The following is a 25,363-nucleotide window of genomic DNA, read 5'->3' as shown; positions in this document are numbered from 1 at the left end:
TTCCTGAAGATCAAAGAAGCAAGTGACCCTACAAACCTAGAACGTGCCGGAGGCACAGGAAGAGGCAATGGAGGATGTGGACACAGCAAGGAGGAAGTGAGTGCGGCAGGAAGAGGGTGAATCCAGAGAGATGTGAGAAGCAAGCTCCTGTCTCCCAAGCTCCGTCTCCAGAAGACGGAGAAGGAAGACAAGGCTGAGGGCCCACGACTGTTCCCCTGGAAGACGCCATACCCCAACACTAAACCAGAGACGCCGTGCCCCGACACTAAACCAGAGACGCCATGCCCCGATGCTAAACCAGAGACACGTTGTGCCCAGACGCTAAACCAGAGACACGTCGTGTCCCGACAGTAAACCAGACACTGTACCCCGACACTAAACCAGAGACGCCGTGCCCCGACGCTAAACCAGAGACACGTTGTGCCCAGACGCTAAACCAGAGACACGTCGTGCCCCGACAGTAAACCAGACACTGTACCCCGACACTAAACCAGAGACGCCGTGCCCCGACGCTAAACCAGAGACACGTTGTGCCCCGACGCTAAACCAGAGACACGTCGTGCCCCGACAGTAAACCAGACACTGTACCCCGACACTAAACCAGAGATGCTGTACCCCGACACTAAACCAGAGACACCGTGCCCCAACACTAAACCAGACACTGTACCCCGACACTAAACCAGAGACGCCATGCCCCGACACTAAACCAGGGACTATACCCTGACACTAAATCAGACACTGTACCCCGATACTAAACCAGACACTGTACCCCTACACTAAACCAGAGACGTTGTACCCCAACACTAAACCAGACACTGTACCCCGACACTAAACCAGAGACAATAAACATTTTCATGAGAAAACAAACCATTTCCATACCCTCAGTTTCAGGCATCCTAAAAGTCATCCCAAAGCAGTAGTCTTTCAGAAAAGATGAACCTCAGTAAGCGTCTGAGAACCAACAAGGTCATACCCCTCAGCAGACAGCAGAGTATCACAACCACCGCTCCCTTCTCAGTGAAGCTGAAGAGATCACAGTGCCTCTCCCTACCGAGACAGTAAATGGTGATTTGTGAGACTTCTGTTCCAATATTCAAGTACACATATATTAGGTCTAACTACCAAACTGCTCAATCAGAAAACATGTAGCAACGTTTTCCCACTTACAAAAACGTGAACCCCTCTGTTTTCCCCAAATCCTGTGTTACAGTAAAGTGAACTATGTGAAAAGTCCCTCACACTCCTGCGAGGAAAATCACCATCCAGCTACAACGTATTATTAAGCTGAAGTGAAATCAAAACTATGTAAATTATTGACTGACTGAATTATTCTGTTACTGTAACAACAGGGTTCATATTCCAGATTCCAGGGGCTAATGGTAATAAAAACTAAAATTATCATCAAACCGAAACAGTTCTGTTAGACACAGACAGGAACTGACTGCAGCTGGCACCGCGTGGAGTCCTGTCCAAAACACCCTGCAGGGTGGAAAGACGTCACAGAGACACAGCGGGAAGTTCCTGGGGTCAGGCCCTCCACCACCACTGCTCAGCTGAGAAATCCTCAGCATTAACTATGTCAGAAGGCTTACAACCACAGGCTGTAAAACCCTTCAGAAAAACTGAGGGGAGAATACTTTCTCATTTTATGAAACCAGCATCACCCTGACTCTGAAGCTAGACTAAGACACTATAAACTACAGGCGCTATCCCTTATGAATATAGATGCAGAAACCTCAACAAAGCACTAGTGAACCAAATTCAGCAACATATTAAAAGGATTACCAACCATGACCAAGTGGGATAAACACCCGGAATAAAGCACTCTTACAACTCAAGAACAAAAAAAACAACCCAACCAAAAAATAGGCAAGTGACTTGAACTGACATTTCTCCAAAGATGATATACAAATGGCAAACAAGTACATTTAAAGATGCTCAGGATCACTACTCACTAGGGAAATGCAAATCAAAATCACAAGGTGCCACTCCACACCCGTCACATTGGCCAGAATCAAGGGGGAGAAATGGAAAACAACAAGCATTGGTGAGGATGTGAAGAAACTTAGTGGTTCCTCCAAAAAGGTAATACGGCATTCCAATATGGCTGAACAATTTCAATCCTAGATATATATCCAAAAGGTCTGAAAACAGGAATGTCAACATTCATAGCAGCATTAGTCATTAAAGGCAAAAGGTAGAAAGAACTCCAAATGTCCATCAAGAGAGGAACAGATACACAAAACGTGGACTAACACAATGGAGTATCACTGAGCCATAAAAAGAAATGAAGTACTGATTCATGCCACGACATGCATGAACTTTGAAAACATTATGCTAAGTGAAATAAGCCAGACCGAAGAGGACAAATAGTGTAGGATTCCATTTACATGCAACACCTCCACTGGGCAAATTCACAGAAGACAGAAAGTAGATTAACTTTAGATTAAGCAAAGTCTGCAGACAGGGAGGAATGGGGAGTTCTACTGCACGGCCGTGGAGCTCCGGCTGGGGTGATGAAAACATTCTAGAATGAGACAGTGGTGACAGCTGCACGACATGGCAAATGTAACTAATGTTACTCAAAAATCTATACATGAGATTACTGAAATGGCAGGGGTTTTTTGTTTATATATCTGACCACAATTTTAAGAAAAAGACCTCGTGCTCAAGGGTCAAGGCTGTCACACCGGGATCCCAAGACAAGAGTTAATCACGCATCCTCCCCCACCATCGTTTTCCTGGAGAGCAAGTCACTACTGAAATCCATAATTTCTTGGGTAAAAAACCTCACCGTGAGGATCGGATAAGGCCAAGCGTTGCTTGTTTATAGTGTCACAAGCCCAAAAGTATGAGTTAAGCCTTGAAGCAAACAACACCTACTTTCCACTGCTCTGATTGAGCTAGCTACAAGAGAGCAAAATAAAGACAATGGGAAAATTCCGGGAGGCACCACTGTCTGAGAAAAGATGGGGACAGCAGGGCAGAGAGCAAGTGTGGTCCAGATAGATGCGCAACAGCGAGAAGTTGAGTGACACCCAATGTTATGTGTGGCACTGCTGAAAAACCTCAGTAAAATTCACCTTTCAAAATAAACACACACTTACGTATTTTAAATACAACTAGAACACAATGTTCCAAATGCAGGGAGAAATCAGAGTGGGAGCCTGAGTTTGGGAATGCTACAGAGATCCTGTGTGGGGGCCGCAGCGGGGCCGGGAATCAGGGCCAGAGTCTGAGCCCAAATTCAGCACCACCTCCCGGACAAGTCACTGAGTCGGTGTGGTCTCCGCACCTCCTAACACAGGAAAACACCTACTCTGCCAAGCTCATGGGGCTGGAAAGCAAACAACGAGAGTGAAGCTTCCCTTTGCAAGGCTATCAGAAGCATCAGTCACTCAAGAGATGGTTTCAACCAAACGGAACAACACAACGGAAAATTCCAACAGAAGACAGCGAACTACCTCACTTGTACTTTGTTTTGGAAGCTACTGGGCAGGTTAAAGAAACCTGCCCATAGCTCTTTATCCGAAAGTCTGAAGTTAGCAGCCCCTGGACAGTTGTAATAAATACTAGAACAAGCACCAAATCCCTTTGGTGTGCCCCATGGAACACCTTATTTAATAAATACTGCAAGTTCACACACTGGAAACAATGCAGAGTGCGGAGGGGAGAGAGGAAAACTAAGGCGTTGTTGGCCGCCCCCTCCCTTCAGTTCCTTTCCCCAGAGACACCGGCTGCTAACAGCGTGGTCTCAGCTCTACAGCGGTTATTATCACAGCTGTAAATTACAGACGTCTCGTCACCAGCTTTAAACCTGCTCTGCAAATGAGAGGCTGGCGCGCACACACCTCCTTCCCCATGCCACCTCCTAGTTTTTATTACGAATTACTGGGTATAAGACTGCTTTAGGGAATCTCGTAATTCTATATTTAACTCTCTAGCCAGATTCACCAATCTCATAAAGTAGGTAAATTACTGCCGTGAAACTCTCCTTCTACGTCTCTCCTTCCTCCCCATCCCTACTACCTGTTTACCTGGGCAGGGGCTGGACCACTCACATCTGCTTCTGTGACAATTCACCCACCACACTTCACTCACAACACAGGAGCTCCATAGATAGCGGCTCAGAGGGCAGCCAATGCCGCCCGGGAGCTCGACTCGAAAGCAGTTACTCGACGTTGAATAACTTCGACATAAGAAAAGGTGAGTTACAAAGGCGACAAAACTTTACAAGTAACTACCAAAAAACAAACAAACAAAAATCATCGCTGCGACAAAGGCAGTGCAGGAAAGTCAACAAAAAAAAAACCTAAGGAACAGACATGGGGCCCTTGGACATTTAACTACTGTCACTTAAAGGAGAATCTTTCAAGTTTCCTGTTCTCTTTCTCGCTCCCTGATTTCCCTTAAGTGTCTGGAAACCCCCACTTAGCAGATCCAACTTGTGAAAGAAAGCCAGCCAGCACCTGTGTCTCTGGTTGGGATTCCTCCCCACTGGTCCTGAAAGAGCTGGGAGGGGCAAGGAGCCACAGAGCCACAGCGCGTGGCTGGGGGTGGCTGCATCGCAGGCTGGCCCTAGGTCTGCGGGGACCCAGCCCATCACATGCCGGTCCCTGCTCCCTCCCCAGCCCTAACGGCCAGGCCGCCCACCCCCAGACAGAAGGTCAGCCACTCTCTGCAAAGACCAGGTCTCTGGCCTGACCCCACGTGCCGACTACTGTGTCATCAGTAAGCAAGAAGGCTCCCTGACCGGGCTCTCCCAAGCCAGAGGCTAGACACCATTACCATGGTGACGGCGACACAGCCACAGCCGACTGTGAACGGCAGAGTCCAAGTTCAAGCTTCCACAGGGGCTCTCTGGGGAGGACCACGGCTGGCTGGTCTGTTTTTTGCTTTTCTCCTTTCCCATCACTACTTTCCAGTCCTCTAGGAATCCCTCAAAGGATCTGGGGCATCAGTAATGCCGCTCACCCTCTAGCTCTGTTGCAGTTTAACAGACGAAGCACCAAGAGCCAGCCACTCACATGCACAGACACACCTTTCTGTGACTCCCACAGACGGTGCCACTGAAGAAGCAGACGCGCGTGTGCTCACACTGGCCACAGGGTCTTTCATAGCAGATCTCGTATGAAGTAAGAGTTTTTATATCAACCAAGCATCACTTCCAGTAGTCTGCTCTCCACACAACACTAATATATCTAAATCCTATAACAAGCTCTGCTAATAAACATCTACAGTCACGAAAGGAGTCCTCCTTGGTGCTAAACCAATCTCAGCGGAAACTCGCACACCACAGCAAAGGCTATTCCACTCAGACCGCTGTTCCCTGCAGTCACTTCCAACAACGCTTTCTTATTACATCCAGAAATGTAAAAGAAACTCATAGATCCATTATCTACTTCAGAATAGTTTTTATAAATTAGAACACATTTGAAAACTTATTAGTCACACTACGACTGTGTCACCAAACTCCAAAGAAAAGGACTAAAGGACCGCTCTCTATAGTGATGCTATTCCCACGGGATAGAACACGGAGAGAAGCAATGTGCAGACCAAAGGTGACTCAACTTCAAAAATATCCTTATCACATTTGGTTTGCCGTCTAGAACCATCTTCCACTATATTCTGAAACTGACACAGAGGCGGGGAACAGTCTCCTCTCTTCAGTCTGAGGAGGGAAATGTGAGTCCAAGGTGGGCACACACATCACCTGCCCATACACATGGTGCTCCCTCTCCCAGATCCCAGAGAATAGGGGCCTGCTCTCCATTCATGTCCCCTAAAGTCTCTCCTACCACCAAAAATACTCTCACAGTTACTTCATTCTGAACAGCAAACAATAAGCCAAGAAGTCTGAAACAACCCTAACAAATGGTAATTCTAATTTCTCTAGAGAAGTAAGGAACTTGAACACAACTTGAACATAACTTCATTATGCTAGAGATGTGAGCTCATTACAGAATGTGATGAATGTTATAACAAAGAAGCTTTAAAAATCACTTTACAGGGAACTGCCCTGGGGGTCCAGTGGCTAAGACTCCGAGCTCCCAATGCAGGGAGTCCGAGTTCGATCCCTGGTCTGAGAACTAGATGCCACATGCCACATAACTAAGACCCAGTGCAGCCAAATAAATAAAATAAATATTCTTTTAAAACTCACTTTTATAAAGGAGAGACTAGGTCAGCAATCAGTGATATATTATATGGGGATATCAGCAAACAAGCAGACAAAAAACAGTGGTCCATAGTCTGTGAACAGGAATGCCACCCCAAGCCACAGTATCCACCAGCGTCATAAAAAGAGACTTACACGCAATGCACTTAAACGAGAGAGATGCCGTGCTGACCAGCTGGGCCGGGTGACAGAGACATCAGGAACAAAACGCTCCTGCTAGAGGCACCTACGAGCAGCCTGAAGATGAATGAAGTGGCGTCATAAAATGAATGAAAACATTCACAGTTTTGTGGGTTTTTTTTTTTTAATCTCAGATCTCTAAGTGTAACAAAATTTATAAATTGAATACAGGTAACACTTTACGGTATCAGCTGCACCTCCAAACATTTTACATAAACACTTAGACACTGAGGTCTATGAAATACACAAATCCTAAGATATCTGTTGCTCTCTACGGAGGATACAACCATACATCGAGTACAGCCAGGAGTGCGCTGGGGAGGGGGCCAGGACACGTCTCCCCCACCCAGAACACATGAGCTTTGTGTGAACAGGGTTCCTTCCGGCTAGAACTCAGGCAGGATTCCATCTAGGAATCCTCCCACTGCAGGCCTGAGTTACTGCGGAGTCTTGTTATCAAAGGACTGCTTCGCCATCACAGGTCCATGTGGAAAGCAATAAGGATTCTGAAATGACTTTGCACACGTGTGTGTAGCTGCCTACCCACTTGGCACCACCAGGACAAAGCAAGATGTGGACTAGGTGATCCCTATTTGCAGGGAACCCACAGTGTAAGAGAGGAGAACCAGGAAAAGTTGATTTCAGTGATAACATGGTACCTGGGATTCACCTCAAAATAACCCAGGAGGCGTACAGCAGGTGGGAAGGAAGAAGACATAGGCTGGTCAAGAGACGCTCTGGGCTGCAGATGGTGCACAGCGGCACGTGACTGAAGCTTCGACCCGAGAGACGTCTGTTTTTCTTTAGGAAAGAGGACTGCGCTTGGTTAAAACAGAATGGGAAACATGATGAACTGCCAAAGAAGTGATTCAGATAACAAATTCATTTAGAAAGAGGCGGCCCGTCACAGAAAATAATCACAAGTAGGACGTTTACCACGCAAGGGAAGAAACAGGCCTCAGTTAGGCTGACTTCACACTGACAAGCTGCTGGGATGGCATCACTGTGGTGGACAGAGTTAAAGGGCTCCCCTCGAAAGCAGGAAGGGCCGGCAGCTTGCTTCTAACCAACAGAATCTGACGAAGGTCGTGGGACGAGTCTTTGGTGGTAGAAGACTCTGCACTGCTCCCTGGCGTGCTGTCTGACTCACTGGCTCTGAAGGAACAGGCTGCCAGGCGCTCAGAGGACCGTCCCAGGACAGACGGGGGCCACGTGCAGGGGAGGGCTACCTGGAGGAGGGGTCCCACGGACAAGAGGTCCCACGGCCAGGAACTGGAGGTGACCTCTCAGTGCTGAGGGTTGTCTCCCACAGACAGCCAGCCAAAAGCCAGGCCCCCACAACCTGTGCCCTCTGCAAGGCTACAGATGGTGCCCTGGCCAGAGGTCAGCTCTCATCAGAGCCTCACCTGGCAGTGGATCTGCTAGATGACAAGCGCATGCTGGTTTAATCTGTGAACTTTGTGACGATCTTCAATTTTGAAGCTCTCCATTTGTCACAGTTTGTGCAGTGTTTGCCTCTTTAGTTTTGCCATCATTCCATCTCTTGAGTTTAAAGAAACACTGATTCTGGAACTCCAGGATACAACAGAGGTCGATGTTCACCCTGCAGGAGGACCACGGTGCCCTGCTCTGCCTGAGACGGTGTGGGCCAGGTGTCAGCAACACCTTTCAGTCCCAGAGGGCCCCAGGTGAGATGAGAACGGGCCCTGCAGCCTTGTATTCACATTCTACACCTTAAATGGTTATCTTCCCAAGCATGACTGCACCTTTAACTCTTTTCAGTTTGCTCCAACTGAACACACTACACGTCTCTAACTATTCAGTTTAGTTCAATCGCTCAGTGTCCAACTCTTTGCGACCCCATGAATTGCAGCACGCCAGGCCTCCCTGTCCATCACAAACTCCCAGAGTTTGCTCAAACTCATGCCCATCGAGTCGGTGATGCCATCCTGCCATTGCATCCTCTGTCGTCCCTTTCTCCGCCTGCCCCCAATCCCTCCCAGCATCAGGGTCTTTTCCAACGAGTCAGTTCTTCACATCAGCTGGTGAAAGAATTGGAGTTTCAGCTTCAGCATCAGTCCTTCCAACGAACACCCAGGACAGATCTCCTTTAGGATGGACTGGTTGGATCTCCTTGCAGTCCAAGGGACTCTCAAGAGTCTTCTCCAACACCACAGTTTAAAAGCATCAATTTTTCGGCACTCAGCTTTCTTCACAGTCCAACTCTCACATCCATACATGACCACTGGAAAAACCAAAGCCTTGACCAGATGGACCTTTGTTGGCAAAGTAGTGTCTCCGCTTTTTAATATGCTATCTAGGTTGGTCATAACTTTCCTTCCCTAACTATTACCATTAACATTTTGCTGGACTTTGCCCAGATTAATGATTTCTTTGGTAAAGAAGTTCAGCATACAGATCAAAATATAACATTTAAGCTCCAGACACATTCAACAGAACTTTCCTTAGTTTACATCTAATGGAGGAAGATTAATTTCTATAATGCTGATACATCTGATATTCCTATAGTGGTAAGGTTCCTCCAGCTTGTGCTACATATGTGTATAAAACTGTTTCTAAAACAGTTGTTCTTAGATAAAAATTTAATGTCAGAAACTTCTTTAGAAAGACAGAGCTTTCCTACAGCAATTCCATACACCCAATTGAAGTCACTCAGTCATGTCTGACTCTCTGCGACCCAATGGACTGTAGCCTGCAGGGCCCTTCTGTCCAACGGATTGTCCAGGCAAGGGTACTGGAGTGGGTTGCTGTTTCCTTCTCCAGGGGATATTCCAGGCCAGGGATCGAACCCATATCTCCCACACTGCAGGCAGATATTTTACCACCTGAGCCACCAGGGAAGCCCTAGGCCCACTCTAAATTATTTTATGTGGTCCGTGCATGCTAAGTCTCTTCATTTGCGTCCAACTCTGCTACCCCTGGTGGACTGTAGCCCATCAGGCTCCTTTGTGCATGGAATTCTCCAGGTAAGAATACTGGAGTGAACTGCCATGCCCTCCTCCAGCAGATCTTAGGATATATATAAATGCAGGTGAAGTCACACACAGGTATATGTCGTACATGACAGACAGCATTAGAAAACTGCCATGGCTCGTCACAGGTGAGAAATGGATTCATCAGGTGGAAGGAAGCCCTGATTTTGAGATGATCCATCAGAATCTGCCCACTTAGAATTCAATTCCTTTAGTGAACATGTAACTTTTAATCAAAGGGTTAATTTCTCCCACTAGAACCTAAACTAAGAAAGAGCTAAGTATAACTCAGAACCACCCCAGAAAGGGGGTCTGAGGCCTCAGACTTTCCAGCCGCCGATGGTGCCTGACACCAAGCAACTCCACCATGTCCTGGGCAGACCCTTCGCAGGGTCTGTCCCTTCCTTTCCACTTACCCCAAAACTGCCTGAATTTTGACTGGGGATTTCCACCTGCAATAAGAGGGTAATGTATAGACAGGTCAAGCGAAGTACTACTATGTTATTAAAATTTACCTTGCTGATACAGGGAATTTATAATTTGATTGAGTATATAGTCAGCCATGAAAACACAGGGTTCCTCAAAGACTACTAAAGAGTTGAAGAAGGGAGCTAACATTTACTGAGCCAGACCCCTGACATACTACCTCGTTTACTCCTCCGAGTAACCTCGTTCAGTCGTGTCTGACTCTGCGACCCCGTGGACTCTAGCCCGCCAGGCTCCTCTGTGCATGGGCTTTCCTGGGCAAGAACACTGGAGCGGGTTGTCATTTCCTTCTCCAGGGAATCTTCCCAAGCCAGGGATCGAATTCACGTCTCCTATAGCCAGGTGGGTGTTTTACCACTGAGCCACCAGCAAGCCTCCCAGTAACCTCGGAGCAGTGCTTCTGGACAAGTGGTTGAGTGAGACAGTTGTAAACCAAGACTTTGGACCCAGACTCGAGGGATCTGAACCCTAGATCTGCATGATGGTAGGAAAACTCCTTCAGCTTTTTGTGCCTCAGCTGGCTTCCCTGGTGGCTCAGCTGGTAAAGAATCTGCCTGCGATGCAGGAGACGTGGATTCGATCCCTGGGTTGGGAAGATCCCCTGGAGAAGAACACGGCTACCCACTCCAGTATTCTGGCCTGGAGAATTCCACGGACCGTATGGTCCATGGGGAAACAAAGAGTCGGACACGACTGAGCGACTTTCACTTTTCCCATCTGTAAAGGATGACAACAGTTCCAACCCCACAGAGCTACAGTGAAAACTGAATGGTTCATGTATGCAAAGGGCTTAGAATAATGACAAGCTCGCAGTTAGCACTAGCCAGCTATTACACACATTATGTGGGGCCCACTTTATACAGAAAATAAACTCAAGGGTTGAAGGCAATAGGCCCACGGCTGTAACTAACAAATGGCAGAGGGGAAAGCCCAACACGGGTCAGCGTCACAGAGCTCCCCCTCCTCATCACACCCCCTCCCCATGTCAGGTCCACCTCAGGTCACTATGGAAGTGCAAGACCTTCCCCAGGAGTATTCTTGAAAGACAACAGGCAGCAAAACAGGAGATGCTGAGTCCCACCTTCCCAGGTGGCAAGAGCAGCCCCTCTGCATGAACCGCGTGTCACAACGTGGCTGAACCACAGTAACTCTCCGGCTAAAACAGGCCTTATCCCTTTGGCTAAGGAACTGAATTATATACACTGTTTCTGCGGGAGAGTCAATGAGCACCAATCGACTGACTTTCAAAAAGGCCTTTGGAAGTCAGTCTGTTGGCTGGAGACTTCCTGCATAACCACTCTCTTCCAATGCTTGCCATTCCAGTTTGGCAGCTTTTCAGAAGGAAGGGCAAATTAATAATAATGTACACTAGCTCCCATAGAGCTTCAATCTAAACCACAATGCTGAAGGAGTTCATTCAGAATCTGCTCATCACTGTGAAATATCAGGACTTCAGATTTAGCTCCCCTGCACCACATACTTACTCTAAGGGGACCATTGTCAAAAGGTTCTTTTTAAACTCCAAAACTGTAAATCTGTAACACCAAACTCTGGTTGTCAGAAGAGAGAATGAAAAACAACAAAAATAAACATATCTTGGTTTCCAAGAGGTCAGAGAATAGAAAGATACAAGAGCAAATAAAATGTCTGCTATGAGAGCACTAGCATTAATAATTAACTCAATTACCCACAAGACGGTAAGAGCATATTTAATAATACAAATTGTGTTTTAAAAATCATGTCTGCCATGTATGGAAAAGACCAGGAGAGACACAAAAACATGTTATCAAATACAAGTAAATGATTAATGGGTTACTGGTGACTTTTGGCTTCTTTACACATTGCTGTCCATCACATTTTTTTCCTTTTATAATCAGTAAGACAGTAAAATTTCTTAGTAAGTATCCATGTAACTAAAAGAAAACATCACACATCTGTGAAAGACTTGGGAGTGGGAAGCTGGGTAGAAGGTAGCAAATGATCAATCACAAAGGGGAAAAAAAAAATCATACAGCTAGCCAGCTACATCCACTTCCAGAAAATGTCAGCCATCACTGGTTTAACACAGTATTAAGTGTCCACCACTGCAGAGGTCCAATCTTGGCTCACAAGGGACGTTAGAGGTATTTACACTAGTTAGTTTAAAAGACACTTAAACTGGTTGCTCCCCCCTCACCACCAAAAAACTATAGCTCTTTAAGTCCCTATCTGATTTCTGAAAGGATTGAGATGGCAATGTTCCTTTAAGCCACCCGTTATGAACTGAACTGTGTCCATTCCCACCCTCCTCACCAAAAAAAAAAAAAGAAAGATGTATGTAAAACTTAACTCACAGCAGCGTGGATTGTGACCTTATTTAAAAACTGGGTCTTTACATAAGTAATCAAGCTAGAATGAGGTCACCAAGGTGAACTCCAATTCAGTATGACTGGTGTCCTTATAAAAAGGGGAATTGAGACACAGACACGCACAGAGGAAAAACGATGGGAAGGGACACAGGGGAAGGTGGCCATCGATAAGCCATGGGACACCTGAGGCTCAGACTTCCAAGTGAGGCTCTCAGATGCTGGCGGCGGGGCGGGGAGCTCAGCACCTTCCAAGGGGGCAGTACACTGTCAAGACCGTGGACTTAGACTCTGGCCTCCAGACTGTAAGACAATAAATTTCCCTTGTTCTAAGTCATTCAGTTTGCAGCTCCTGTTACAGAAGCCCTAGGAAGCTAATACACCATCCGATAAGCATGCAGGACGCCCTCAAGAGCACTGCCTTTCCAAAGAGCTCACACCGAGCAATTTCATCTGCAGCATAAATACTCAGCAAGGCCAGTCTAAAGGCATGCCAGTATACAATTCATGAAAGGAATTCATACTATCATCTCATTTTAGTTTGCTTCCAATTTTCTTATGAATGTCTTCTGTGAGAATATTTGTAATATTTAACTACAGTAATATATTCTTGATTGAGACACAATGATTTTGAATGAATTTAATCACTTTGGCCTATGAAGTTGATATATTATAACTGAAATGTACCCCCCTAAAAAAAAACCCAAACTTCCAACTGAATGGTATAGGCATTTAACATAAACCCGAATTTAAGAATCTATAGATCATAAATACACAGACCCACAACCAGGCCCATGATACTGAAAATGCTGAAAGTCAAAGACAAGGAGAAAAAATTCAAAGCAGCACAAGAGAAAGGGTAAGTCACTTAGGAAGGGACGCCAGTAAGACTGACCGTTGACTTCTCAGCAGGAGCAAGGCTTGAGGAGGTAGGGTAATGCATTCAAAGTGCTCCCTTTTAAAATCCTCATTTTGATAGTTCAAAACAGTTTATGCAACCTCAGAGGCGTTATCTACCACCCCACGTCTAACACAAGGGGGAGAGCTGGGAGGACGAGGGAGGCAGCCACCCCACCTCAAAAGTGACCATGGAGATGACCCAGCTCATCACTAACACAACACCCAGGGGTGTAAGAACCACAGCGCAGTTCCAGGAGCGAAAAGGAGAGAAGATGACATCTGGGGTCAAACACTGCAACCACGGGGGAGAGGCGGGAGGACACGCGAGAGGCAGCCACGCCACCTTGAAAGGACAAAAATAAAAATAAACCACAAGCAGAGATGAGGAAAGGTGAGAGAGTCCACTTCTGTCTTTTCGGTCGAAAAGAGCAATGTATGAATGTCTTCAAACAAGAAGACAACGAGGCAGATTTGCAAGCGTGGTCATGGGACGAGGGCTGGATTTTCACAGGGAAAACCCACCAGAGCGCTCACAGGTGCCTCCCCCTAGGCTTCTCCTGCTGGGCTGACCGCTCCCCCTAGGCACCTTCTTAACCAGGGAGGCGAAGCGTCCTGTGGGCTAGCTGCGTCCCCTCCTTCGAGTTAAAATATGCAGCAAAAACAAATGAAACTCACTAGTAAACTAGAGAAACTAGTCTCAAAAAAAAAAAAAAAAAAAAAATGAACTGTCTTTTTAAAGAATGACATGCAAATTAACGAAAACAAAAATGATGAATTTGCCTAGCAGAGTCGTGAATACAGTACATGGGGTTTCGTTTTTGATCAGCTGTATCTAGTTTTGAGCCTTTGACATTTCAAAACTGTTCAGACTTCTGCTCACCTTTAGCGTCTCCCTCAGGGGGACACACAGAACACTTGATTTCCATTCCTCACCTGCTCCTGGAGGAACCAAAGCCGCATCATTCACGGCCGAAGTCTGAAACCATCTAAACATGCTGTCTTGCTCTGTAGAAACCAGAAGACCCTTCCTCTGCTATTTCAAGACACATCTTCCTCGTGCAGACTTCAAAGTACCAACTGCTATGCCAAGGTACCACCTTGATCATCCTGCAGAAGAGCCCCTGTGTGAAGCAGATTAAACACCAGGGAATCGTCCCAACATCAGGGAAAGCAAACAAACAAACAAAAAAAAAACAACTGTGAACAACATTCTAGGGAAAAAAGAAAAAAAAAATTCTTCAAAATGACAGTGGTTGGCTTTCTGGACTGAGGTTCAGAGCAGAGGAAATGTTTTTGTCTACAGGATCTCACATTATAAACATCTTTCCCACTCCAGAGAATAGGGGGCTCTTATTTTCTTCTTTCCTTGCCCCTAGACTTTTACTCCACGCTTCCTTTGTGCCCAGATGGGCTCTCTTTCTACAATCCTAATTTGAAAGAATTACTAAAGCTCTCTTTTCAGGCATTCCTGAAAAACCCAGGTAGACGAATACTATAGAGAGTAACACAATTGAGTCACTGTAATTTTAGACCTTAAAAAAGTCACTAGAAGGAAACGACAAGAAGTTAGCTGACATCACAAGTAAACTGCTCCCTCACAGCACAGTTTGGCAAAGAACTGCATGTTGTAGGAGAACCAAGCCCACAGATACCTCATTAGAAAAAAAAGAAAAGAAAAAAAAAAGTCCACGAACCATAAATTCCTAAAAGACTTTTTCTATGAAAGAGAACCTAAAACTGTGCTTCATCAGTTACCTAAGCACCACAAGACCAGGATCACTAAAATACTCATTTTCAAACTCGGCACTGACTTCTACTTCGTCAAAGGGAACCTGGGAGCCCGCTGCCACGCCACAGCCCAGGCCGCCAGACACGCCTCGCCCTCTGTCCCTGAGGACGAATGCCCATCACCAACCACCACGGGGATCTCCATTTATGTTTCCAGTGCAAAGAAAGCGGTTCCACAAAGATCATCTCCCTTCACGGGTATTCTCTCATTTGATCTAATGGGGAGAATGATTCCATCTCACAGTTAAGTGGTCCATTCAAATATACATATAATTAGTAAGTGGAGTGGGACTCAAAGCTACACTCACACACACACACACACACACACACAGAAAGCTTAGAAATTAGGGACAAAAAAATTCCCAAATTCTTATTTAAAAAGGAAAGAAAAATAACTTTATCTCAACCATGAAAGAGGCAACGTATTGCCTTGTAGATACCATCACGGACTAGGGAGTCAAGAAACACGGATTTCACCCCCAGTCACTTTGGGGACGACTTGAAGCTTGTTTTTGTACTCTGTGAAAGTAGGGCTAATATTTCCTGAGCTTTCCTCTCTCTGAAAGGATCTTCAAGATGACAGACGTGAGAAGGAGTATGAGACTAACAAAAAAAAAAGACTAAATGATCCTAAAATATCTAGAAAAGCTATCTGTACATTAAGTTCTTAGAGGTGGTAATAGTATTGTGTTATTGTCATATACATTGTCCTTTTGTTTTACAAAGGTTTTTAAGCTATATTTTGTTCTTTATGTAATCTGATAGTTCACTATAATACAGATGAATTTAATCCATTTAGATTTATTATAATGAATAAAACAGCTTATTTCTTCCATTTTACTTTGGTTTTCTGTTTATCTTCTTCTTCTTCTTTTTTAATCTTATCTTTCCTATTTTCCTGCCCTCAGAAGTTTCAGCTAGTTTGGAAGCAAGGAAAATCATTTCTTGTGTAGGTATATATTTAGCCTTAATTTTTACCATGCATATACAACTTTAAATTTTCTAGTACTGTTTTTTGGGAGGTTTTTTGGATAGGGGACAAGACTTTTAACAAGTTTTTAACTACCATTAAATAGTCCCTTCTACTTCATCATGTTATTGTCGCCATCTTTCTTTAAAAACAACTTTTTAACAATCAATGTAGTAAAATTTACCAATGTACCTTTATCTCAACTCTCCTCTGAACTTACACCTTCTCAGGATAAATGCAGATCCCAGGAGGCTGCACCTCTGCTCACCCCTGGAATCCCCTCTCTTCCTGCCCACACAATGACTGACTTCCTTGCACTAAATTCAACCCTGAATATTCACTGGAAGGACTGATGCTGAAACTGAAGCTCCAATTTTTGGCCATCTGATGCAAAGAGCCGACTCACTGGAAAAGACCCTGATGCTGGGAAAAGAATGAGGGCAAGAGAAGGGGGCAGGGGAAGATGAGATGATTACATAGCATCACTGACTCAATGGACACAAACTTGAGCAAATTCCGGGAGATACTGGAGGACAGGGAAGCCTGGCGTGCTGCAGTCCATGGGATTGCAAAGAGTCGGACACAACTGAGCGACTGAACAATAGCAACAGCGCAAAGTTCCGATCTCTTCCGAGAGGCTTCCTCCCGAAGCCCTCGTCTCTCTCCCAGGGAGAAATGACCACTTCCTCTTTCGCATACTGATTATTACTCACTCCTGATGTGCTGTATACGTCTGGCCTCCTTCCTGACCTTTTTCTCATCATGGCACACACAGGGAATACTAAGTGTGGAGCCCACAGGAACATACAGGTAAGACCATTCTCACGCGTACTTGTCTGCTAAGTTGCTTGAGTCGTGTCCGACTCTTTGTGGCCCCCTGGACTGATGCCCGCCAGGTTCCTCTGTCCATGGGATTCTCCAGGCAAGAATATTGGGGTGGGCTGCCACTTCCTTCTCCAGGGGATCTTTCTGACCCAGGGACTGAACCCATGTCTCATGTCTCCTGCACTGGCAGGCAGGTTCTTTTCTGGATGCAACTGGTCAAAGGTCTCTGGTCAATCCAGACAGCTCCTGGTTGCCCAGCAGCCAAGAGGATTTCTCTCTGGACACAACTATGACCTATTCGGGACACGCTGAACGGGAAGCTCTTGTGAGACCACAGCTCATCATGCTCATCTCCGTATTCTCAGTACTGCGTGCACCATGACAGCATGCAGGTCCCCGTGAATACTTCCTCAAAGCACTTATGAAGCAAAGGCACTCTTTACAGGGGGAAAAAAAAGACACGTTGCTATTAGCTTAAAAAGAATAAATCCATCACGCCTTCCATGAAAAGCATTTACACACTTAGCATCAGGAAGAAGCCTGGCTTAGGTCACAGAAAGAAAAGGCACTAAAATAAAACCAAAGGAACAATATTCTAACTCCTTTAAAATATACCATGATGAGACCACTATCCACAAGTAGGAAGTGCAGGGTTGGTCCCTGAACCTATGAAGCACTTCAATAAGCACATCTGTCAGTTGGCACTGGGAAAATACCCACTTCTTATTCTGAGCTGGAAACAAATTTTTACTGGTTTGTGGCTTTCAATGTGTGGATTACTACAGATGGAGGTCCTAAGCAAGCTTTGACATCGTTCTATAGATGTCACACAACTCTGAAAAAAAGCTGATCTTTCTTTGGAAGCCGTAGCAGCAAAGGATAAGCCAGTGAACACACAGGATTGTGAAGACCCACAGCTTCATATTAAATATCATATTATTATATTATGTATAACATCATATTAAATATCATGTACTTCACACCATCACAAAATTCTTCTTGATTGAGTACTTCTGGGAAAGTAGACTTCAGGGTTTTTCTTCCAAGATGAATTATGTATACAAACTGTCTCTCTCATCTCCTTCTAATACAAATTCTGTGCATAAGGTTTTAAATGATGATGACTTCGATATGGGTATTTTCAACAGTACTGGCTCTCCGGATTATTGATTCAGCATCTCATATAACTTACCATTATACCTAGCATTTACCTTTTTCTTCCAACACAAAGCATTTTACAGATATTTCAACAATCCTCTTCGAAAAGCAGGTTCAGTAACTGCACCGCAGGTCAACAAGAGGTGTCACCCCAGTAGGGGACCGAGGCATGAAGGAACCAAGTGCAACAATGCGGCCCCAGGAAAGAACAGGAAAATCCAAAAGGAAACAAGGCCTGAAGCTGACTTTAAAACACAACCCTCATTCTACCAGTGATGACAAGTTGGTGTGCTTTTTTTCAGGATAAAAATAAGACTTTTCTTCTCAAAGTACTATTCCCAACTTATCTAAACTTCTCAAACATGTTTAGAACATTTAGAATATTTAGAACAATTTAGAACATTTTTACTCCCAGACAAAAGCAGTAGTTCCTACAAACTACTCAAAACAGGGGAAAAAAGACAATCCACATTCTTAGTTTGAATATTATGATCTAACCCACTTAACTTCAAAATATATGTGTGCTTTCTCAGAAGCATATACTATTAATAAACTCATGTTTCTTATGATGAAAATGAACTAAAATAACTGCATTTTATTTAAAAGATTTCCATTTTGGTTACTAGTATTTGCCAACCTGACATTAACCAGAAGTGCCAATGAGTCCTTACCTCATGGAGGGGAGCAAACCACTTTACAAAGTTAATAATAACTACAAACAAACACAACAGATGATTAATCACAGGCCAGTATGATTCTAGAACCCTATAAAGTGGACGTTTTACAGATACAGTACTTTGAGAAGAAAAGTCTTATTTTTATCCTGAAAAAAAGCACACCAACTTGTCATCATTGGTAGAATGAAGGTTGTGTTTTAAAGTCAGCTTCAGGCCTTATTTCCTTTTGGATTTTCCTGTTCTTTCCTGGGGCCACATTGTTGCACTAACCCATTTTACAGATAAAAAAAACCGTGGTACAGAGAACTAATTTGTCCAAGATCACACTCACACTCGTGAAAATAAATGTGGAAACTCAAAAAGGGCTTGTGCCTGCTCAGTTGCTCAGTCGTGTCCGACTCTTTGCAACCCCATGGATGCAAAGGCTCCTCTGTCCATGGGATTCTCCAGGCAAGAACACTGGAGCGAGTTGTCATTTCCTTCTCCAGGGGATCTTCCCAACCCAGGGATTGAACCCAGGTCTCTTGCCCTGTCGGCGGATTCCTTACCATCTGAGCCACCAGAGAAGCCCTCAAAAAGGGCAGCAATTCAAAAATCCTACTTTAAAAAATGGTACTGGAAAAGAAAAAAAATGTCAAAAATAAGTAAACAGTTATGTGGACTGAGCCCCTTAATGAGTAAAATGGCGATATCGCTAACCTCCACTAAATGCTTTTGAAAGAAGAAACATTTACTTTGGACCATAATTTTCAATAAATTCCACAACATATTTTTTAAAACCTACCAAACTAGGTATAATCCATATTTAACTATATCTAATTCCATGCTCTTCATATTATCTAAAACATGATCAGATGCAACCTACCAAACGGGAAAACCACTGTAAATCATACATCTGATAAGGGACTAGTATCCAAAATATATGAAAGAACTAATGCAAACCAAGAGCAAAAAACCAATCCGATTACAAAGCAGGCAGAAGATCTCAACAGACATCTCTGGAAAAAAACACATACACATTGCCAACAGTTACATGAAAAGATACTCTACATCATTAATCATCAGGGAAATACAAATCAAAACCACAAGGAGGTATCACCTCACACCTGTTAGAATGTGTCAGAAAGACAAAAAATAACAAGTGTTGGTGGAGATGTGGAGAAAAGAGAATCTGCTCACTGTTGGCAGGAATGTAAGTTGATACAGCAACTACGGAAAACAATATGGAGGCTCCTCAAAAAATTAAAAATAGAACTACCACATGATCCAGCAATTCCTCTTCTGGATATTTATCACAAAAATGAGAACACTAGTTCAAAAAGATAAATGGACCCCTATGTTCAGTGCAGCACTATTTACAATAGCCAAGATATGGAAAAAACAACCTAAATGTTCATCAATGGATGAATAGATAAAGAACATGAGGTATATGTATACAATGGAATGCTATTCAACCACTAAAAAAAAAATCTTGCCATTTCTAACAACATGAATGGATATTACTGTTATTATGCTAAGCGAAATAAGTCAGACAAATACCATATAAGCTCAGTTATATGTGGCATCTTTTAAAAAAAAAAAGGCTCTTGGATACAGAAAACAAGAGTGGTGGTTGCCAGAGGCGACAAGGGTGGAGTGTGGAGAGAACTGGGTGAAGGGGGGTCAAAAAAGTAAAAGTAAAATTAATGAAACATGATTAACATTCACAAAATGATGAAATCAACAGTTATTTATAAACTCTAAAAGGATCAGAGAATACTGAGTTTTAGATCTAGAAGGAAACAAACACAGAAGGAATATTTATTAATGTCTATTCCAACCCCTTTATTTTACAGATGAGAAAAATGAACTCGGAAAGTTTTAAGAGACTTTCCCACATGCACAGATCTAAATGTCAAAATCTGGACTAGAGTTTTCCTTCTGGTCCAACTGCTCTTTTTAATTATACCATGCGGTAGAACATATTATAAAATACTATATTAAGCTTCTAGAACGGAGCTACTGAGAGAGAAATCAAAACAAAATCAGATCGTTTAAATCTAAAAAATGAAGATTTCTGGAAACGAATTAATGCTAAATAAACAAATGCTTACATAATCTTTCTGGAGACAGTAAAACTTTCAGGAAAGCTTCAATTAACCTGACTTTAGAGGGAGGCTGGTGGCTCAGTGGTAAAGAATCTGCCTGCCAACATGGGAGACACAGGTTTGAGGGTTCAATCCCTGATGGTGGAAGATCTCACAGGCCTCAGGCACCACAACCTCTGAGTCATGAATCCACAACAGGAGAAGCCACCACCGTGAGAAGTCTGGGCACCGCGACTAGAGAAAGCCCTCGGGCGGCAACAAAGACCCAGCGCAGCTAAAAATAAACTTTTTTTTTTTAAAAAAGGACAAAACAAGCTCTTCGAGGTAAAGTAAACTATTTTCTTCTGCCTTCAGAGTTTCCAAACTCTTTTTAATAGAGTATTTTCCAAATTTTCTATAATGAGAATAATTTTTTACGTCCAGTGTATATTCTGGCCAAATTCAAAAGATCAGCTGGCTTAAATAAAACTTATTCTAAATGATTTATCCACTAAGGTCCTCAAACACATGTTCAAACATTCCCTATCCAACCATTTATATGACAGAAGACTCCTTATTTTTGAAGGTTTCATCCCTCCTAAGGTAACATTAAAAACAGCAAAATTAGAAAACCTACAGCAACTCACTTTAAATATTCCTGTCACAGAAACACTAATTTTACTACTAAAATATAAATAAAAATTAATTAAATATTTCGCTAATAAAAGAACTACATCCACTCCTCCCTGGTGGCTCAGATAGTAAAGAATCTGCCTGCAATGCAGGAGACCTGGGTTCAATCTCTGGGTCGGGAAGATCCCCTGGAGAAGGGAATGGCAACCCACTCCAGTCTTCTTGCGCAGAGAATCCCCATGGGCTACGGTCCACGGGGTTGCAGAGTCAGACATGACTGGGCAACTAAGCATAGCACATCCACCCTATTTCCTAAGAAGGAACATAGAATGTTATTATTTAATAGAATATTCAGACTACAAGAAGAGCCTACCCCACACCCTCACCCCCATGAACAAGGTACCATGCGTGAATGACCCATGAGACTCAATAAGACAAGTAGTCAGTCTCACCTGTGACTTTCCTGCAGTAAGTACAGTCAGTTTCAAGATTCCCATGCCTTTTTTGAAGCAAACCTGTCAGACACCAAGCTGCAAACTGTGGTCTTGTTTCAGCAGTCCCATGTTCCAGGGGACCTAGCTGAGCCCAGGACTGGGGACAGGCAAGAAGCCAGGCCACCCCACCGCCTACCACCTTCCTTTGCAACAACTTCTCCTTTACTCAAGCCCCCGGCTCATGCCCCCTCCCCGGCCAGGACTCCTACAACCCAAACAAGCCTAGATGCCTCTCACATCCCCAGATCCCCCACCACTATACTTCCTGATGGCCCTGACCCGTGTGGTCACCTGGTCCCGGCCGATACAAGCTGCTCTACAACTTCACTTCGATTTCAAAATGCAGGCCGTCCCTCTACATGCATTTGTCACTTTCCCATTATTTCACCATGATGAAGTATAGTATTAAGTATTAGGCAGCTACTCCGTGCCAGGCCCTCAAGTCGGAAGCTACTTTGGCGGCAAAACAAGCACCATGCTATACTGAAATTACTTCCTGGACATCATAAGTCAGAGGGGTTTCTAGAGGCACCCTGCAGATTGATTCCCTGAAGCCTAAACGCAATCCCTCACTCGATCAGGCTGTAACACTGACTTAAGAGCAACAAACCTGACTAACATTCCCGTGCCAGCAGAACAGTGATCTAGAAGACACTTCGGAAGAGATTCGCTTTTAACAGTACTTAATCCAATCAAGGGACTGCTGATTTGCCCAAGTGCCTTATGTTGACAGGTGAAATAAAATTCTGTCAACTTTACTATTTATAGAACAAAATGTCAACTCATTATAAACATTTTCACAGCTGCTGATTCTCTGAGAGATCCAGCCCCCTCCTCCCACCTCCCAACCCACAACCTCAATCTCAGCCACGTTTAGTCAAACTCACTCCCCCCAGACATCAGCATGGGATGGAAGGGACCCGGAGAAACTCTGACTGTCCGCAGAAGGTAGTGCTCTACCAAACTGCACAAATAAACAACAGTCCCTCCGCTTAAGGCCTTCACAATCTCTTATAACAAGGCAATAAGAGAAAACTTTACAACATAGCTAGTATGGGAAGTACCACTGAGATTACAAAAATGCTGTGAAAAGACATGAGTGGGGATAAAGGCTGGGGATGGACAGGTGTAAGATTATTCAAGTAAGGCTACCTGCTTGAGAGCGAGCTGTGAATGCGCCAGAAATCTACAAAGGCACAGAGGTAAATACTTTGCTTTTCTTGGTTGTCAACTTGGTGCTATCTCAGAAGATAGGCTGAAGTGCTCCTTAAGCAAAAGATCGCAGGCTAGTTTGAGATGTTCAGCCCTATCTCGGACAGCGTCAGAGTTTTTATTAAAATATGATCACTGACACACCCAATTTTAACGCTGCTTCAGGAGCAGTCTCATTTGGCTGAGTACCGATGTTTCTGTATCTGCCAACAATACACACATCATACCACACGCAGTTAATGCACCAGAGCAGAAGCCCTAGAAAGAACTCTAGAGTATAAGGTTCTTGAGATCAAGATCCCACTTACTCAGTGTTTGACGTGGCAAATTGTTCTGCCTCATTTTCTTAATGTGACTAGTGCATCTATTAATTTGTTGATATGAATGACGCTTGTTTCCCTTAACTAGAAGGTAAACAACCGTGAAAGCAAGAGTCCCACTTGACCGCTGCTGCATCCCCAGCGCTCAGCACACTCTCCTGCACGAAGTAGGTGCTAAATGTATACCTGAAATACTGGAGTGGATGAGCAGTCAGTAAAGACAGACACATACATCTCTCCAGAAACTCTAGACTTTGACAGGGAACCATGACCCGGCAATCTGTGCAGGCTCAGCAATCTGGTGAGATTATCATTTTCAAAGACTTAATTATCACATTCCTTCTGAAACAGAATATGATAACTGGCACATATAAACGTAATTAATCTACCTGACCCTTGGAAATCACCCTTTAATACGGTCCCTTTAACATCAGTGCTTTCCTAAAATGTGAACTGTGCGAGAAAAACATCCACTTGAGGAAATGGACTCTTCATGATTCATTCTTCAGCGTGATGTCTTTAAAACTGTAGATTTTAATCCCACCTGATTTCAGCCATTTTTTAAAATACTGTTTCTCACGGTGCAGTTCAGAAATCTGCGGCTAAAAGCCATCTTTCCGATTGGATTCGCAGCTCCTTAAAAGAATGGTACAGGAAATGTACCACCCATACAAGGAAGACAGCTGGTGGGGGGGCGGGGGGAATCTCCCACATGCACAAAAAGGGCTGGGCAGGCGTAAAACAGAAGGAAAGACTGCAGGAGTCTTTAATAAACGTGATCGCTAGGCCCACGTGGTAGAAGAATAACTTTTTTTTTTCTTCCTGAGACGGCTCATAACTAAGATCGCCAGAGAGATCGCCAGATGTTAAAGCCATAAGGAGCTGAGGAAACGAATTCGCCCCCACCGTGTGAAGTGACAACGGGTCCCCCGGCCACGCACAGAATACCAAGATTTAAACGCACGCTCGCTCTGCTTAACTCAGGACTTGTCCACGAGGCAGGAGCTCTTTTCCCCTGAAGCTCTTTTCCCCTTCTACTTAAAAGCCCCCGACACGATACAAGACAGCGGCGCTGCCTCCAGTTCCCGCACAGAAATACTTCCAAGTCACACACCGATGCGTCTGGTGCGTTCAAGTAAACAAACGACAGGAACGCTTAAGCTGTTCTCAGGATCGGCGGGCATTTCCAGACAAGACTCCCCGGCTGCAAACCGGGGAGCTCGGTCCCCTCCGAGGAGGAGACACGGTGGGGGGCGGGGGGTCAGTTTCGACAGCACTAGAAAGTTTCCCCCTTCGCGCGCACACACACACACACACACACCCGTCCCCCGGGCCCGGCTACGGGACGCGGCCTCGCCAGGACTCGGGGAGGAGACCTGCGCCGACTTCCGTGCGCGCGGGCCGGCAGGGGGACCTGCCTACCCCGCCGCGGCCCCGCGCGCTCCGGACGCAAAGGCGGGGGCGCAGCGCGCGTGCTCCCACCTCCGGCCCCCCAGCGCCGCGGCGATCAGGAGCACCGCCGGCCCGCGCCCCTCCCTGCCCCCGCGTGCCCCGGGGCCGCTCCGCCTGCGCTAGGGCCGCGCCGTCCAACCGCCCCCCGCCAGCCCCGCGCTAGGCCCCGCGGGCGGCAAGGGCGGGGACGCGGGCCGCCCGCCCGCCGCACCTACCATGGTACAGATGGAGGCGAGTTTGGAGACCGTCATTAGGATTTCCATCCGCCCAGCGCCATCTTCCACCCAATCGCGGCGGCGGCGGGCGGGGAGGGAGGCAGCCGGGCCGCCCGCTCGCACCGCGGGCCGACCCCGAGCCGCCGCGGACCCACGCACCGAGCCTGCTCAGTCGCCGCTGCCGCTTTCGCCGCCGGCGCTCCGGCACTCCCCGCCGCGGGCCCCAGCCCCCGCCTGCCGGCCGTCCGCCCGCCCCCGGCTCCTCCCCGGCGCAGGGCGCAGCCGCTGCCTCGGGGCCCGCGCCTGCCCGCCGCGCACCCCGCCCAGCGCGCTGGGGAGCGGGGCTCCGCCGAGGCCCTAATGCCCGGCCTGCCCGGCAGCTGCGCGGCCCGGCGGCGCGCCCGCCCCGCCCACCTCCGCGCGCCCGCCCCGCCCACCTCCGCGCGCCCTGCCCACTCCCGCGCCGGCCCC

The 25,363-nt window shown here is 45.6% G+C and overlaps 1 protein-coding gene across 1 annotated transcript in view; it reads right to left on the bottom strand.

Moving 5' to 3' along the window:
* USP12 (ubiquitin specific peptidase 12) overlaps positions 1-25,050 on the bottom strand; it is a 57,114-nt gene extending 32,064 nt beyond the window's left edge. Inside the window, exon 1 of the mRNA XM_061133694.1 lies at positions 24,893-25,050. Coding sequence (XP_060989677.1) covers positions 24,893-24,940 — 48 coding nt within the window. The 5' untranslated portion in view covers positions 24,941-25,050. The remainder of the gene's footprint in view (positions 1-24,892) is intronic.
* Positions 25,051-25,363: the final 313 nt, after the last annotated feature.

Source organism: Dama dama, chromosome 30, assembly GCF_033118175.1.
Source record: "Dama dama isolate Ldn47 chromosome 30, ASM3311817v1, whole genome shotgun sequence".
NCBI classification, from domain to species: Eukaryota; Metazoa; Chordata; class Mammalia; order Artiodactyla; family Cervidae; genus Dama; species Dama dama.
The sequence above is the reverse complement of the archived record's forward strand: the minus strand, read 5'-3'. Positions and strand labels throughout refer to the sequence as shown.